Source organism: Pan paniscus, chromosome 18 (genome assembly GCF_029289425.2).
Source record: "Pan paniscus chromosome 18, NHGRI_mPanPan1-v2.0_pri, whole genome shotgun sequence".
Taxonomy (NCBI): Eukaryota; Metazoa; Chordata; class Mammalia; order Primates; family Hominidae; genus Pan; species Pan paniscus.
The window spans coordinates 15313355-15331095 of NC_073267.2; the positions used below are offsets into that span (position 1 = coordinate 15313355).

At 47.2% G+C, this 17741-nt stretch overlaps 2 protein-coding genes across 10 annotated transcripts in view; one reads left to right on the plus strand and one right to left on the minus strand.

Moving 5' to 3' along the window:
* On the plus strand, positions 1-17638 carry NTAN1 (N-terminal asparagine amidase). Of its 5 annotated transcripts, none has more exons than XM_014343663.4 (10): positions 1-185; positions 7732-7834; positions 7911-7976; positions 8281-8389; positions 11275-11348; positions 13847-13900; positions 14402-14455; positions 15457-15554; positions 16818-16931; positions 17295-17638. In XM_014343663.4, exons 1-10 carry the CDS (start codon positions 105-107, stop codon positions 17472-17474), a joined length of 933 nt encoding a protein of 310 aa, XP_014199149.2. In that variant the 5' UTR covers positions 1-104; the 3' UTR covers positions 17475-17638. The 5 variants fall into 5 exon arrangements, with proteins under 5 accessions (XP_014199149.2, XP_003805049.1, XP_008964396.1 ...); XM_063598394.1 differs by having other exon boundaries at positions 84-4602; XM_063598395.1 differs by lacking the exon at positions 1-185 and adding an exon at positions 341-355.
* PDXDC1 (pyridoxal dependent decarboxylase domain containing 1) overlaps positions 14362-17741 on the minus strand; it is a 66876-nt gene continuing 63496 nt past the window's right edge. For 2 of the 5 annotated variants that reach the window (XM_055099374.2, XM_055099378.2), the window contains one exon: positions 14362-15570. In XM_055099374.2, the coding sequence (XP_054955349.1) occupies positions 15562-15570 (9 nt within the window). In that variant the 3' untranslated portion in view covers positions 14362-15561. Of the gene's footprint in view, positions 16986-17741 lie in introns of all 5 variants that reach the window. The other 3 variants (XM_055099371.2, XM_055099376.2, XR_008621313.2) reach the window with 2 other exon arrangements.

Genomic DNA, 17741 nt, shown 5'->3' on the forward strand with positions numbered 1-17741 from the left:
GAGGCGGGACGCGCGGCCCGAGGGGCGGGGGCGGCGGGCGGCCCGGGGCTGCAGAGCGGGGGGGCCGCCGCCTCCCTGGGCCTGTCTGGGCGGCCGCCTCAGCGATGCCGCTGCTCGTCGAGGGGCGGCGAGTGCGGCTGCCGCAGTCAGCCGGGGACCTCGTCCGAGCCCACCCGCCTTTGGAGGTGAGTGGGGCGCGGCGCGGGGCTTCGGGGCGGGCCCGAGGGGAAGCTGCAGGGCGGGCGAGCGCCTCCCTCACCCCACCGCCTCCCGCCTCACGCGACACAGACTTGAAACTTGGCGCTGTTGGCACATCCGGAGCCCCGGCCGTCGGCTCGCGTCTTCCCCTTGAGGGGTCGGGGAGTTTTTGCCTTCTTTAGACTTCAGCGGGCTGCCCCGGAGGCCACTCTCTGACAAGGGAGGGGATGGGGGTCCAGAGAGGTTAGGTGACTTGCCCAAGGTCGCACAGCACTGCGGCTCGGGGACACGCCGGGACCCCCATTCCCCGACGGGGCGGCTGCAGCCCCCATAGGGCTGGGTCCGTTTAGGCAAATCCGGCCGCCCGCCTTCGGGGACCCGCAGCCTGCGGTGAACGTTGCTTCGTCCTTGCGTCCCCGTGAAGCAGGAGGTTATTCCAGGGTGGGCTTCGGAGAGCGTTTGGCCTGGGGGATCTTGGCGGGGACCCCCAGTCCTTCCTCCTCTCTCTCCCCTACCCCCGGGGCGTAGGGCGCCGAGTTATTTTTAGCCGGGAGAGAGAGCCCTGCTTTCCGCAGCTGGGCCATAGGACCACGCCCTAATGCACGGGTTTTGTTTTTGTTTTTTCTGTTTTTGTGCTCAAATAGATCTCTGAACTCTTGTCCACGCTTATGCAGGGACTGTTGGCAAGGGGGTTCTCAGGTTTTAAAAAGAGCGGGGCGTGGCGGCGGGGGCAGACGTCCTACTTGCCATAGATCCTGTTAAAGGGGAATCAATCAGTTCCTTGATTTGAGAGTCAAATATCGAGCCCCTAATATCTGTTGGGCAACGTACTGATCACTGTCCCTGCCCTCGGAGTGTTTATAGTCTAGAAGGGAGAATGGTTTCTGATGAAGAAGGCTCAGATACTATAAACTGTTAAGTGCCATAAAGAAAAAGCGTCCCCTTTCACTCTGAGATGGGAAGCACAGGAACCTGACCAAGTGTGTTGGGTTGGGGAAGGCATTTAGAGGTTTCATCTGTCACAGCTGTACAGTTTGTGATTATTTTGTTTGCTTGTTTGTTCTCTATTGGTCTGTCCCCAGAATGTAAGCCTCCTGAAGGCAGATAAGAGTAGTGTCCTCACTTTTGTATCCTCAGAGTGTAGGACGGTCCCTGGCATAGAATTGGCGTTCAGTAAAGATTTGCTGCATAAATGAGGTCACAAAATGACCCCTGAACGTGTTCTGAAGGGTGACAAGGACTTACTGACGGGGAGAAGGCAGACAGCTCTGTGTGATTCTCAGCTTGCATTTCAGGACCGACCATCGTCTGTTAGCCAACATGCACCGAGCTAGGCGTGGTGGCGTGTCACTTTATCCTTGCGTTGTGTTACTGTCCTGTTAGCTAGCGAAGTCAGGAGTAGGACTCACCAAGGAAAAATAATTTCAGCCGCCTGAAGAATTTAGGGGATGCTCTACTTTTATGTCTGTTTGAAAATGTCCGTGATAGAAAGTTAGATGGGTGTCCCGGGCTGCACACTTAAGTGTGGAGGGAGATTTGGTGACATACCGGGGCTGCTTCTCTCGAAGGAAGGTTTTGGCCTATTTAAGAAGACATGTCCTAGAAAGGCTGTGTACTGGGGACCAGTTTGTGTTACAGGAACTTTGGAAGGGGGCGATCACTTTGATTTGCGGCAGTGTAAGTGAAGAAGGATGCAGGCACGAGAGAGATTTGAAAAGGAGAAGAAGGGTGAGGGCATCGCAGCTGGGCAAGCCGCCTGGGGCGCGGCGGGCAGGAGGGGAAGGGCCCAGTGGGTGGGTGGCCTGGCCAGTTTCTCCGGAGCAGCCCGGGTGAGGAGGGGAAGCATGGAAAGTAACCTTACAGGGGTGGATTGTACCCAGATGACCAAATGACCAAGGGGCTTAGATGGACCTTTCACCTACTTAGCAACAGGGAGACATTAAAGGTTGGGTTTTTTGTTTGTTTGGTTGGTTGGTTGGTTGGTTTTTTTGAGACTTAGTTTTGTTCTGTGGCCCAGGCTGGAGTGCTGTGGCGCAATCTCGGCTCACTGCAACCTCCGTCTCCCAAGGTTCAAGCGATTCTCATGCCTCAGCCTCCCAAGTAGCTGGGATTACAGGTGCATGCCACCACACCCAGCTAATTTTTTTATTTTTGGTAGAGACGGGGTTTCACCATGTTGGCCAGGCTGGTCTTGAACTCCTGACCTCAAGTGATCTGCCCCTCTCGGCCTCCCAAAGTGCTAGGATTACCGGTGTGAGCCACTCCACCCGGCCTGGATTATTTTTATATAATAAAACAGGGTGTCCTCTTTGTAGGAAAGCAAAATATAATAATACAGAAAAAAAATGTATGACTACAACCATTCTTTAGTTTGGTGAAAGTCCTAATGAAGGTTTTTCTTTGTATATAATTTACTTTTTTTAAAAAAATGATAGCTTACTATATGTTGTTTTATAATGTGTCTTTTTCATGTAACGATGTGTTCTGAGTATGGAGTACCAACAGTTAGAAGCCTGTGTGTAGCTATGACTAGCAAATAACAACAATAACAGTCATACAGTGGAAGCTGCCAAGCACCACAGCAAGAGTTACTGCTATTCCCATTTTACAGATGAGGACTGTGAGGCACAGAGAGGCTGGGAAACTGGCCCCAGGCCCCACATCCTGGGAGTGGTGAAGCCAGGATTGGAACCCTGGCAGCCTGCCCTTGACTCTGGAGCTGCGCTATTCAGTACAGTAGCCACGAGCCATGTGGTTACTTAGGATTTAACTTAAAAATCAATTAAAATTAGATAAAATTGAAAACTCAGTTCCTCAGTTGCAGTAGCCACATTTCAAGTGCCGAGCAGACAGCATGGCTACTAATGAGACAGTGTGAATATAGACGGTGGCCATCCCAGCATGAAGTTCCTTTGGCCAGAGCTGTTTAGAGCCCTCCCTTAGTCACTCTTAACCAGTCACTGGGTACTCGGTAACCAGTCCTGCAACATCTTGGGTAATATAGTTCCACAGAGTCTACAAGATGCTCGCAGCGTAGCTTAGTTCCTGCTTTTATTATTTATTTATTTATTTATTTTTTGAGAGACAGAGCCTTGCTCTGTCACCCAGGCTGGAGTGCAATGGCACGATCTTGGCTCACTGCAACCTCTGCCTCCCAGGTTCAAGTGATTCTCCTGCCTCAGCCTCCTGAGTATCAGACATCTGCCACCATGCCCGGCTAATTTTTGTATTTTTAGTAGAGATGGGGCTTCAACATGTTGGCCAGGCTGGTCTGAAACTCCTGACCTCAAGCGATCCTCCCGCCTCGGCCTCCAAAGTGCTGGGATTACAGGCGTGAGCCAGTGTGTTGGGTCTCATAATTTCTTATATAGCATTGTGCTTTACAGTTCACAGATCACCTTCATGCCCTGCTCCTGTTTATAAAGGAAGAATTGATAAACAGGACAGCAGGGGTGAGGGTCACATGATCATCCCCCAGGTCACAGCTAGGTGATTGGCTAAGACACAGGTCAACAAGCCACAGCTCATGGGCCGGACCCTGCTTATGTATAGCCTATAGGCCAAGAATGGTCTTTATATTTCTCAAAGGTTGAGAAAAATCAAAATAATATTTTGTAACATGGGAAATGGTATTGAAATTAAAACTTCGGTGTCACCTATAAATAAAGTTTTATTGGAACACAGCCACATCTGTATTGTCTATGGCTGCTTTCACTTCATAATAACAGCAGAGTTGAGCAATTGTGACAGAGACTGCGGCCTTGCAGAACCCCAAATATTTACTGTCTGGCCTTTTTCAGAAAATCTGCTGGTCACTGGGTTAAGAGAATACTGCCATTGAATAGGAATTGGGAAATAGGGATGAGGGACTGAGGGAAAAGCTTTTTTTTTTTTTAAGCAAATATTAGTATCTAGAGAATCTTAGAGGTTAAGAAAACTGGGACTACTTGCATATGAATTTATAAAGTAGGACTGTGTGGTTTTCCAAAGAAGGGAAGTTTGGCTAAACTCTTTTTACTACTTAAAAGAGCAAAAATTAGCCAAGTGTGGTGGCGTGTGCCTGTGGTTCCAGCTACTGCAAAGGAGGCTGAGGTGGGAGGATTGCTTGAGCCCAGGAGTTTGAGGTTGCAGTGAGCTATGATCTGGCCACAGCACTTCAGCCTGGGCAACAGAGTGAGGCCTTGTCTCTAAAAAAAAAAAAAATAAAAATAAAAATAAAGTAGAGGCTGGGCACAGTGGCTCATGCCTATAATCCTAGCACAAGTGTGGTGGCGTGCGCCTGTGGTTCCAGCTACTGCAAAGGAGGCTGAAGCAGGAGGATCACCTGAGGCCAGGAGTTCGAGACCAGACTGGGCAACACAGGGAGACCCCCCCATCTCTACAAACAGTACAAAAACTAGCCAGGTGTGTTGGCTCATGCCTGTAGTTCCCAGCTCCTTGGGCGGCTGAGGTGGGAGGATTGCTTGAGGCCAGAGGCTGCAGTGAGCCACGATCTCGCCGCTGCACTCCAGCCTGGGAGACAGTAAGACCCTGTCTAAAAAAAGAAATTAAAAAATAGAGCAAAGCAGTCTACTGTTTTAGTTTTCTGGCATTCTGTCTTCTGATAAGTTTTGCTTTTATTTCTTTGGGAAATCGTAGGAGTTGTGTTGAAGAGAGACATGATTTTTGGTCTTTGTGAAAGCAGTAATTAATTTCTCACAAATAGCTTTGCTTTTGAGTGGTGACCCAATTGTGAACATGAGTGTTAAAAATTCGCCTTTGCGCCCTCCCTTCTCTTCCCTTCCCTCAAAGAACAAAGGAGAAGGTAAGTATCTCAGGAGTAATCAAGAGGGAATTCTGAATTCTCCCCTGTTATTCTGAACTAAGGTGAGGCAAGAAGTGGAATGAGAAAATGAGAGGCTTTCACCTGTACAGGTGTTCTGAGTTTTAGAGCAGTCACACCTGTTTCTCATTGACTTCTGGAGCAAGCAAGGCTGTCTTGCCCATCTAATTTTACACTGCAGTTCATTTAATCTTTAGTTTGTTTCTTAAATTAAGGGGCTTGTCTCATTTTCATTGATACCCTGCTTCCAGTTAATGGAAGTTTATAAACAGAAGAAAACACCATATAAGTAATCAAGCTGATCATTATGTTTATTACATCTCTTTTAGTTTAATCTTAATTTTTTTTTTTTTTTGAGGCAGGGTGTTGGTCTGTCACCCAGGCTGGAGTACAGTGGTGCAATCATGGCTCACTGCAGCGTCCACCTCCTGGCTGCAAGTGATCCTCCTACCTGAGCTTCCAGAGTAGCTGGGACTACAGGCACATGCCACCACACCCAGCTAATTTTTGTAATTTTTGTAGAGACAGGATCTTCCTTGTTGCCCAGGCTGGTTTTGAACTCTTAGGCTCAAGCAGTCCTCCCTCCTCAGCCTCCCAAAGTGCTGGAATTACAGTTGGGAGCCATCACACCCAGCTGCTCTTATGTTTTATTAAGTGAGCGCTAACCTAAATTAGCACCAGTCATGCGAAATGGCAAGAAGCTGATAGAAGACTAAGACTGCAAAACTGTCTTCCAGTGTAGGCAATACATACATACATTGTCTAGACATTTGAGGAAGATTTTGTTCATCCAGGAGTTTGTTGCAAGTAAGAAGGAAATTATGATACATTGTAGTGTTGTATCAATTTAATATTTTGAAAAAGTTTTTGTTAAATAACCACTGAATTTTTAACCACTGAATTTTTTTTACAAGCTTACTAAATAAGTGTGTACAAACACTCAGATTATTGACACTTAGTATTAACATACCTTTCGTAAATTTGCCTTATCCATTTTGTTTTTGTATTCTAACAATAACTATGTGATAGAACATTGAGAGAAGAGAGGACAACAGCAACAGGAAATCACTCATGTTTGCTTTTTTGGCACAGCCATGGTTGTACTGGTGAAATTTCCTTCCAGTATTTTTCTCTATGGGTATAAGCATTTAATCATTGTTGTATTATGGCACATTTATAGCTCTTTAAAACATTTTTTATACTTTTGTATCTTGCTTTTCAATTAGCATTTCAAAACTCTTTTTCCCATAGTTTTCATTTCTCATGACTGTGCAGTTAGTGGTTGTGACTTGGTTCTGTGCCTAATTTACTTACCTTTTCCATTGTTGCTCCCAGCTTTTTGCCATTACAAATTACACAGGGGGCTGGGCATGGTGGCTCATGCTATAATCCCAGCACCTTGGGAGGCCAAGGCAGGTGGATCACTTGAGGCCAGGAGTTTGATACCAGTGTGGCCAACATGGCGAAACCCAGTTTCTACTAAAAATACGAAAAGCTGGGCATGGTGGCGCACGCCTGTAATCCCAGCTACTGGGGAGGCTGAGGCACGAGAATCGCTTGAACCTGGGAGGTGGAGATTGCAGTGAACTGAGATTACGCCACTGCACTCCAGCCTGGGCAACAGAGCGAGACTGTGTCTCAAAAAAAAAATAAGATAAAAGAAATAACACAGGGATGAACATATTTTGAGTTATTTCCTTAGGACAGATTTCCAGAAGTGAAATTACTAGGTTAGGGACTAAGGTAAAAAAGCGGAGGCCAGGTATGGTGGCTTATGCATGTAATCCCAGCACTGTAGGAGGCCAAGGTGGGTGGATCACTTGAGTCCAAGAGTTTGAGACCAGCCTGGGCAGCATAGGGAGGCCCCATCTCTACAAAAAGTATAAAAATCAGCCAGGTGTGGCGGTGTGTGCCTGTACTCCCAGCACTTTGGGAGGCCAGGGTGGGTGGATTGCTTGAGCCCAGGAGTTTGAGACCAGCCTGGGGAGCATAGGGAGACCCCGTCGCTACAAAAAGTATAAAACTCAGCCAGGTGTGGTGGCGCAAGCCTGTAGTCCCAGCTATTTGGGAGGCTAAGGTGGTAGGATCGCTTGAGCCTGGGAGGTGGAGGCTGCAGTGAGTTGAAATTGTACCACTATACTCCAGCTTGGGTGACAGAGTGAGAGACTGTCTCAAAAAATAAAAAAGAGGGGATGTGATTTCAGAGCCATCCACCCACTATTGCTGTGTAATCTGATTCTCTTTACAATGGTAAAATTGTTAAGAGTCTCACACTCTTTAGTAAAGAACTGTGATAGCTGGATGTGGTGGGTCATGCCTGTAATCCCAGCACTTTGGGAGGCCAAGGCAGGAAGATTGCTTGAGCCCAGGAGTTCAAGACCAGCCTGGGCAACATAGTGAGGCCCTGTCTCTTTAAAAAACAAACAAACAAAAAACTATAATAAAGGATTTTTGCATCTCATTTCATAGGTTACTATGACATCTGATTTCATAGGTTAAAAAAACCACCGCACAGAACCGCATCGTTTTCTCTGCATTGTTCTGAATGACCGTGGCTGCTGCCTTTTTCTTTGAGCCTCTCTGTCCACTAACACACTCCCCACACACTAGCGTGCTGCCCACGCAGAGCCCGCTTTGGCTCTCTCCACATCTTTAGTTTTTCCATCCTCACTAATTTACATCACTATTTTATTTTTTTTTTAATTAAACAGGAAAGAGCCAGACTTCTCAGAGGTCAGTCTGTTCAACAAGTGGGACCCCAGGGCCTTCTGTATGTTCAGCAAAGAGAGCTTGCAGTGACCTCCCCAAAGGATGGTAGGTTAGGAAGCAGTGAATTGGGCGTTATCCCAAAAGGCTATTGGATATTTTATTTTATTTCTTTTTTAAACAGGCTCCATCTCCATTCTGGGTTCTGATGATGCCACTACTTGTCACATTGTGGTCCTGAGGCACACAGGTATGATGAGAGAGGTGAAGGAAACCATTACTTAAACTGACCCAACCTTTGGGACCATTGAATTTCTCGCGTTGAGTTTCCTGGTGTCTTGTTGGAAGCGGACTCCGCTTACCTTTTTTCTGGTCTGCATGGTGTCTCCCTGGTGTCCTGGTCAGAATGGGTTGGCTGGGCAGCACAGACCTGTCCGTTTTTCCCCTACAGGATTTTCAAAGATGAGGCGGTCCGGAGGGACAGGCGGAGTCTCGGCCTGCGCACTGCACTCGCATCAGGGAATAACTTGAGTCCTTTCACCCTTGTTCTTCAGGTAATGGGGCCACCTGCTTGACACATTGTGACGGAACCGACACCAAAGCTGAGGTCCCCTTGATCATGAACTCCATAAAATCCTTTTCTGACCACGCGCAATGTGGAAGGTGAGATCTACGCTGCTCTCATAGGTGAATTGAGATCTTGGAACCGTCGCATACAGGACGTGGCTGTGGAAGCTGTTAGGGGAACACAGGATGCCACCACTGCCGTGTCTGCCTCGTTCCCCTGGAACAGAACCTGGCACGACGTGGGCACTGCGTTAGCAGTGGTTGAGTGAATGAGTGGGTGCTGGGCACAGGCAAGGAGTCTGTGCTGGATTTGAGATGGAAGGCTTGACTTTGAACTTGATGTCGTCTCAGGAACGTCGAGGTTGCGATTTTCACATCATTTTGCTCTCCCCCCGGGTGTGGTGGCTCTCCATGCAGTCATTCCTCCCGCGGTTGCTTGTTAAATGCTTCCTCTCACCTACACCTTGTAGTTTCTAGGGACACAGCAGTGAAGAGTAGACAGAAAGCCCGGCCCAAGGTGTTTGTGTTCCGAAGCCGAGAGACTGTACACAAGATGGGGTGTTGGGTGGTGAGGCGGGGCTGTGGAGAAAACGAGGCCAGGAAGATGTGGGGACCGCTAGGGGGCGAGGCATGTAGTTTTTTTTCTTGTTCTCTTTTTGTTGTTGAGATAGGGTCTTGCTGTGTCGCCCTGTCTGGAGCACAGTTGTGTGATCTCAGCTTACTGCAGCCTTGACTTTGCAGACTCGGGCGATTCTCCGACCTCAGCCTCCCAAGTAGCTGGGACCACAGGTGTACACCACCATACCCAGCTAGCTTTTTTTTTTTTTTTTTTTTTTTGGTAGAGACAGGGTTTTGCCAAGTTGCCCAGGCTGGTCTTAAACTCTTGGGCTCAAGTGATCCTCCCAGCTGAGGGGTATAGTTTTAAATTCCAGCAGATTGGTAGTTTCCCCAAGGATTGCTGGATAAGAAGCGGCCTCTAGCCTGGGTGCCCCCACAGCACCTCATCCTCTCTCACTGCAGTAAAGTAGCCGCTGCCTCCATTTAACAGAGACGGGCACTGAGGCTCGATGTGCTGGAGCACACAGGAGCTAGGTGGAGGCCGATAACAAAGGCCTGCTGTCAAGACCACTGTTCACACACCTGTCCCCTCTCCTTGCTCTTTGTGGAGACCCGGCAGGCATTGCTCTCATTTTACTGGAAGTCTAAGGCAGCCATTGAGTGAACTACTCCCATCATATACGAAGGCTTAACAATCCTAGGAGTCTAAAAAGGAAAGAGAGAGTTCTCTGGGAGAGATTTGCTAGTCAATACTGATCGATTCTAAATTCTCCCTCTGCAGTCTGTGCCAAGGCTGGGCTGGCTTCATGGACACGTGACCCATGCAGGCCCAAAATGGTATTTTCATTTTCCTATCATCTTGGCCCCCGCAGGGGGACGTAATCAATGCCATTATGTTGCCACACATTCTGCTCCATGGTTCTCAGAACGTGCTTGTCAGCTCTTCCTGATCTGTTGTAGAACTGTGATCGCTCAGGGAGTCAGAGGCAAACCTGGTGGCCCAGTGGCAAGCAAAGCCATGGTGGTCACAGCTCTCCTTACTACTGCTACTTGGAGTTTATTATGAGGCTCCTTGAGGCTGTGCCCTATGTTGGGTACATCCAAGGTTCTGGTTCATCCCTTAGGAAGATTTTGTGTGTGAGAAGGCAGCGTAAAGTCTGGCAACACTTTGCCGAGCATGAATTCGCCCAGTTGACGGGCTGTGGAAAAGGGGGTTAGTAGATGAGTGTGGGAAACACTGGGTTCAAGAAAGTTAGTTGGATTTTTCAATCGCAGGACTTCTCAAGAGCTTCACTGTGCAATGCGCAGTGTGACTCCTAAGGAGGGCTTCCAACAGGCAGTTGCCCAGTCTTTTTTGTTTTGTTTTGTTTTTGTTTTAGAGCCAGGGTTTCACCCTGTCACCCAGGCTAGTCTCAGACTTCTGGGCTGAAGCATTCCTTCCACCTCTGCCTCCTGAGTAGCTGGGAATAGAGGTATATGCCAGCACACCTGGCCCCAAACCTTTTTTTTTTTTTTTTTGAGACAGAGTCTGGCTCTGTCACCCAGGCTGGCATGCAGTGATGCAATCTTGGCTCACTGCAACCTCTGCCTCCCAGGTTCAAGCAATTCTCCTGCCTCAGCCTCCCGAGTAGCTGGGATTACAGGTGTGCCACCATGCCCGGCTAATTTCTTTTCTTTTTTTTTTTTTTTTTTTTTTTTTTTTTTTTTGAGATAGAGTCTTACTCTGTAGCCCAAGCTGGAGTGCAGTGGCACGATCTTGACTCACTGCAACCTCTGCCTCCCAGGGTCAAGCAGTTCTCCTGCCTCAGCCTCCCAAGTAGCTGGGACTACAGGCGCATGCCATAATGCCCAGCTAATTTTTTTTGGTATTTTAGTAGAGATGGAGTTTTACCTTGTTGCCCAGGCTGGTTGCAAACTCCTGAGCTCAAGCAATCTGCCCGCCTCAGCCTCCCAAAGTGCTGGGATTACAGGCGTGAGCCACTGCGCCCGGCCTAATTTTTGTATTTTTAGTAGAGATGGGGTTTTACCATGTTGGCCAGGCTGGTCTCAAGACTCCTAACCTCAAGTGATCCGCCCACCTCAGCCTCCCAAAGTGCTAGGATTACAGATGTGAGCCACTGCACCTGTCCTGTGCCTGTGCTCTTCCAGAGCAAAGTTTCCCACTGGTTCATGGAGGCGGCATCACATTTGTGTTCAGATACGGATCCCCTCAGTCATCAGGGCCCCTGGGCAGGGTCCCCAGAAGCTCGCCACTGGCCTTGGCAGTGTGCTGCCGATACTTTCTTTTGCGGTGGCACGAAGATGACCTGAAGCTCTGCTGTAGAGCAAGTGTTCATGGAAACTGAGAATGAAAGTTCAAAGTGAGACCAGCGCACGCACCGGTGTCTTCTTCTGGCCTCTGACCCGTCTCATCTCTTTGCCAGGCTGGAAGTACACCTCGTTGGAGGCTTCAGTGACGACAGGCAGTTGTCACAAAAACTCACTCATCAACTTCTTAGTAAGTTCATTGTTTTTTTTTTTTTTTCCCCCAAATTTGGACATAAATATGTACCCATATTTGCTTGGGTTAAAAATCCCAACTGGTACAAAACCCAAGAAGGGCACACCCACTTGGAGCAGCACAGAGAAACAGACTGCCCAGCTTGGAATTTCACAGAAAGACTGAATGCGTGGAGCTCATGTGTAGGGAGGGGTAGCAGGGCTGGGGACAAGATTTTCTACTAAAACAGCAGTGAACACATTCCAAAATAGTAAGTGCTCTGAATTGTGTGAAAGCAGAGCCACCCTCCCTCCTGGCAAAAATGTCCATTTTAATCTGCAGAAAATTAAAACACTGATGATACCATTTTTTCCCTATTAGCAAGTTTTTTCTTTTTTTTTTTCTTTTTTTGAGATGTAGTCTTGCTCTGTTGCCCAAGTTGGAGTGCAGTAGCATGATCTCGGCTCACTGCAAGCTCTGCCTCCTGGGTTCAAGCAGTTCTCTTGCCTCACCCTCCTGAGTAGCTGGGATCACAGGCATGCGCCACCACACCCACCTAATTTTTGTATTTTTGGTAGAAATGGGGTTTCACCATGTTGGCCAGGCTGGTTGTGAACTCCCGACCTGGTGATGCACCTGCCTCGGCCTCTCAAAGTGCTGGGATTACAGGTGTGAGTCACCACACCTGGCCTAAATTAGCAAATATTTTCAAAAAAGAAAGAAAGAAAACATTGTCGTGTGTTGACTAACCACCAGGCCATGAAGTACGCTTACTCATATGATGGTACAGCCTGTCTGGGAAGCAATTTGGCATCATGACTGAAGGCCTCACTCTGCCACCCAGGCTGTAGTGCAGTGGCACCATCATGGCTCACTGCAGCCTCAACCTACTGGGCTCAAGTGATCCTCCCTCCTCAGCCTCCCAAGTAGCTGTGACTAGGTGCATGCCACCATGCCCAGCTGATTTTTAAATTTTTTGTGGAGACAGGGTCTCGCCATAACTCTTAAAAAAGGTTCATATCCAGCCGGGCACGGTGGCTCATGCCTGTAATCCCAGCACTTTGGGAGGCCAAGGCAGGTGGATCACCTAAGGTCAGGAGTTCGACACCAGCCTGGGCAACATGGTGAAACTCTGTCTCTACTAAAATTACAAAAACTAGGCCGGGTGCGGTGGCTCATGCCTGTAATCCCAGCACTTTGGGAGTTGAAGGCAGGCCGAGCACTTGAGGTCAGAAGTTCAAGACCAGCCTGACCAACATGGAGAAACCCCGTCTCTACTAAAAATACAAAATTAGCCAGGCATGGTGGCGCACGCCTGTAATCCCAGCTATTCAGGAGGCTGAGGCAGGGGAATCGCTTGAACCTAGGAGGTGGAGGTTGTGGTGAGCTGAGATCACACCACTGCACTCCAGCCTGGGTGACAGAGCGAGACTTCGTCTCAATAAATAAATAAATAAATAAATAGTTCATATCCTTTGACCCAGTAATTCCCCTTGTGGAAATATATGCTAAGAAAATAATCTGAAATGTGCATAGAGATTTGAACCTGAAGATGAGCAGTAGAACATTACTTATAACAGGAAATCTGGTGTCATCAGAATAATAATTATGTAGTCGCTAAAAAATAACACATATAAGGGTGAGAATTATATGGGAAAATACCTATGCACAAGCAAATCAGGATATAAAATTGTCGACTGGGCGCAGTGGCTCATTCCTGTAATCCCAGAACTTTGGGCAGCCGAGGCAGGTGGATCACTTGAGGTCAGGAGTTCGAGACCAGCCTGGCCAACATGGTGAAACCCCATCTGTCTCTACTGAAAATACAAAAATTAGCCAGGCATGGTGGCGCAAGTCTGTAATCCCAGCTACTCGGGAGGCTGAGGCAGGAAAATCGCTTGAACCTGGGAGGTGGAGACTGCGATGAGCAGAGATCGCTCCACTGCACTCCAGCCTGGGTGACAGAGCAAGACTCCATCTCAAAAAAAAAAAAAAAAAAAAAAAAAAAATATAAAATTGTCTTTATAGTCAGCTCTGCTGAGCTTAGAAAAATATGGAAGAAAATACACTAATTATTAACAGTGTTAGGATTATGGACATTAAAAACCGACTTCCTTATGTTCTCTTGTATTTTTCAGATCTGTTACAGTGGCCAGATTTTTGTTTTTGTAATTCTGATAATCAGGAAAACAGTTTAGTTAGGAGAAAAGTAAAAATCTTATAAATCCATGGGTCCCCGCAAAACTCTCAGAATGAAGAGAAAAATGGGAAGGCTCAGCCCAGGCTCCTTCGGGCCTGAGGCTGAGAATGTGGCCATCTCCTGGCGGTCAGGGTTCTGTGGTGTCAGCTCCCTAGTGTCTGGCCCCATAGGCCAGGCTGTGGCAGTGTGGGCGCGGGCTGTAGGGCGGAGCACACTCAGTTGGCTGCCGTCCCTCCCTGTCCTTGGCTTGCTCAGCAGTTTGTTCTGGTAACTAGAGGAACTTTTCTGACTTCTGGTCTTAAAATTCTCATCATAGGTGAATTTGACAGGCAAGAAGATGACATTCACTTAGTGACATTATGTGTGACAGGTAAGTTCTGCCATTTGCCCCAAAGCAAAGATGTGGGTCTCAGGACCGTTTTGTCCCCAGTCTTGCAGTGGGCCCAAGCACCGGCACACACTGCTGTCACTGCTTGGCCACCATCTGTTCCGGCTCTTCCTGTGGTGGGATGGCCTTCCCCTTCCCCTTGCCCTCGTCCACCATCTGCCCAGCCTCAGTTCCAGTGCAGCCCCCTCGTCTCCCAGGAAGGAGGGCACTGGATCTCAGAGGAGCTGCCACCCGTGTGGCAGACAGGGTGCACAGAGAAGGTGGGGTGGGAGTGGGGACCGATTCTGCAGCTGCCAGTTTGTTCAGTATAAACCCCCCTGCCTTGGGACAGGGTAGGGAAACAGGGCCACAATCCCTTTCATTTTCTGGAATTTTCCTCCCTTTCTGCATTGAGGAGCTCCTCCTTCGCCTTTATTATACAAAGTAAAAATAATCATTTGGTATTTCTTTAAAAAGTGTATCTTAAACATTTTTATTTTGTAGAATTAAATGACCGGGAAGAAAACGAAAACCACTTTCCAGTAATATATGGCATTGGTAAGTAGTGTGCATCTTTTGTGGGTTGGAGTCTTGGTCACATGTGCAGTTAAAGTCTAATTCAGCAAACCAATGACCCCACTGCTGTCAGGATGGGACAGCCTTGGGTTCAGATCCCAGCTACTCCGAACATCTGCTGTGAGGCCTTGGGCAAGTAGCTTAACTTCTCTAAGCTTTACCTATAAAACTGAGATAATATTCACTTCTTAGGACTTTGAAGAAGCAACGTGGTAGCAAATAGAAAGCACAGGCCATGCCCACCCTTCCCAGGAGCTGGGAAAGTGCCTGGTTTTGTTTCCCTCTCCCCCCAGCACCCCAGGCCCGGCGTGCTTTTCTCCTGCCAGTGCTCTGGGGGAGGAAGGCAGGCACTGGAATCCTCTTATACATCAGGAACTGAGGAAGGTTTTGCTTGAGAACAGAAATCCTCCAAAGTGTAAAACTCTTAGGCTAGAGAAAACCTAGAACCATCCTCCCTGCTTGGCAGCCCCAGGACTCCTGCGGAAAAGGCATCATGGAATCGGCTCTATTTCCGAGGGCTTCTGCTGTAGCGGTGATACTTGATTGATTTAGCTGGGTGGTAGGTACACAGTGTTCACTGTTCTATTCTCTGTAACTTCGTGTATGTATAAAATACTAAATTGTGAAGATTCAAACAGAACGATCACAGTTCACCCACCCACCCCTGGCCGTACACCAGTAGGGATGACCAGAGGTTTTGCTACATGTCCGACTGAAGGAATGGCTGCCTCCCATGTGGAAAGCAGCTCTTGGTTTAGAACAAAATCTCACCGAGTCCAGCTCGAGCCTCAGCAATTTTCACCGAGATGCTTGGGGTAAAGGTTGCATTTTCCCCCTCCAGGGAGGGGGAAGTCAAGATACTTAGGAGCCATTCTGTTCACTTTCGTATCTTTCTCTTAGGAGTGGTGGTAGAAATGTAAGACTGTGCAGACTTTCCGCTTTGGTCTTTTGTCAATTCAGAGTCATCCTGTTGTCCCTCACAGCTGTCAACATTAAGACTGCAGAGATTTACAGAGCCTCCTTTCAAGATCGGGGTCCGGAGGAGCAGCTTCGTGCTGCGCGAACTTTAGCAGGAGGACCAGTGAGTTTCAAATCATCTTTGTTTAAGGCGTTAAAAAAAAAAAAAAAAAAGGCATCAAATGTCAAGGCCTTAAGTTTTTGGGATCTTAGAAAAGTTTATGCTGTCAGCTTCTTTATAGCCGTACACTATCAGGGACCAGCACATACATATACCCCTCCCCACACTTGCTGTCTCAAAATAGTAATGAACATCTTTAGGTCATCAGCTCCAGTTCTCTGCCTAAAAGGTGTGGGAGGTAAGTGTGAACCCCAGCATCCGAATTCAAAGAGAACAAACTTCTGTTACTTTGTAAGAGCTTTTCTATAAAGTTCTACAAAGAGAGGAGAACTGGGACGCAGGAGAGAGGTTTCTCCCCTCTGCACTCAGGACTATGCTTTCTTTTGGACCGGGTCACTGAAGAGCAATTTGCTGGAACAATTTAATTAACCCAAAATAATGATCAAATTAATTTAAAGTCTGATTCCCTTAGACTGTAATTTTAAAAGTTAGAAAACTGAAAACCCAAGGTTTATATGCCATTTGAGGAATGGGTGAAAGAATTCTTTAAAAATGCTCAAAGTGTGAAAAAACGGAAATCACATTCAGGCCACCCCAAAGAAATCTTCTCATTTATGAAATGCTGATGTTTTCACTGGAAAATGTGTTTGGATTCGAGCCAACCCTTTTAACATTTTTAGGACTTCTCAAGGAGTGTAACAGGCCTAGTTTAGTTGATATTCAGAACATATTTCAGTGTCAGTTACCAAAGTGAATATTGCTAGGTAAGCTGAGGCAAATTTGGGAATTCAGGGACTGGATCATTTGGCAAATTAGCTTCTTCTTTTGATGGGGCAGCAGGCACTGTATGCTTTTAAATTGCAAGGTGATCAGTTGTTTGGGGTATAAATAATGAGGCAATGAGGAACACAGACTTTAGTCAGAAGTGCCTGGGTTTGAGGCCCAGCTCTGAGGCTTACTGGACACATGACCTGGGAAATGGGCCCTGTTTCTCTGAGCCTCAAGTTTTCACCCCAAATGGGAAAAAACACCCTCGTCCTGTGGGACTGCTGTTGGCGCTCAGCAGTCATGTGTATGCCCCACAGTGTGCAGAAGCAGACACACTGGACGTGTTCAGTAGCTGGCAGCTTTTGTTATTTGAGACAGGTTTTAAGAAGCTTAGGCAGATAAATGCATGAAAGGACTACACTGGAGCTTGCGTTACTGGGAGGGTTTGAAAAGTGGGTGACATTCCTGAAATTCTATCCTTGACACGTTCTTTTTTAGATGATTAGCATTTATGATGCAGAGACAGAACAACTTCGTATAGGACCGTACTCCTGGACACCATTTCCACATGTGGATTTCTGGTTGCACCAAGATGACAAGCAAATACTAGAGGTGAGAGTTTACAGGCTGGGTAAGTCTTAAATCTCTGCACCCTGGTTTCCCCATCTGTAAGAAAAAAAGGGTTTAGACCAGGTCATAGCTGCTTTCCCTTCGGCGGGTAGTAACTTTTTGGATGCCATTGACAGACCCCATTTAACTTGTATATCAAATGGGGATATGTCAAGTCCTGGATGGAAATGTGTGTGGGTAAAGCAGTAAGCAATCAACTTTTTTCTTACTAATTCAGGCCACCTCATTTCTTAACGTATTTTATTATATATATTTGTGTCCCAGAACAAAGATACTTTGACATCTTTATCACAGCAGGGGACAGTAAGGTTGGCTTCTCTAATGCCCACCATCTTGTGTTTTCAGAATCTTTCCACTTCGCCTCTGGCTGAGCCACCCCACTTTGTTGAACATATTAGATCTACCTTGATGTTTTTAAAAAAACACCCATCTCCAGCTAACACACTGTTTCCTGGAAATAAAGCCCTACTCTACAAAAAAAATGAAGATGGCTTGTGGGAAAAGATCTGTTCTCCAGGAAGTTAAAAAACATGAATTACCAAAGAAAGCACCTTCTTGGCCTGACAGACCATTGGTGGGGCTGGCACGAATCCAGATCTGGATCCTACATCCGTTGGGTCTTAGGCCTCCTTCCCTCCTCAGTGTCTTTCAAATGACTTTCAAAATAAAACCTTATTTTGGCAAAGGCATTTGTTGAGACTTATTTTTTGGTTTACTAAAAAATTGATGTCCAGTTTTTTTTTTTGGTCAGTAATAAGGGGCAGAGGAGAACCTACCTCTCACTGGTCTATC

Excerpts from the sequence above, each read along its gene's own strand:
- NTAN1 (XM_063598394.1), top strand. The coding sequence starts at position 4,441 with ATGCCTATAATCCTAGCACAAGTGTGGTGGCGTGCGCCTGTGGTTCCA. Across the intron at positions 7,977-8,280 it reads TGTGGTCCTGAGGCACACAG|GTAATGGGGCCACCTGCTTG; the intron begins GTATGATGAGAG and ends CTTGTTCTTCAG. Across the intron at positions 15,555-16,817 it reads GAACTTTAGCAGGAGGACCA|ATGATTAGCATTTATGATGC; the intron begins GTGAGTTTCAAA and ends GTTCTTTTTTAG.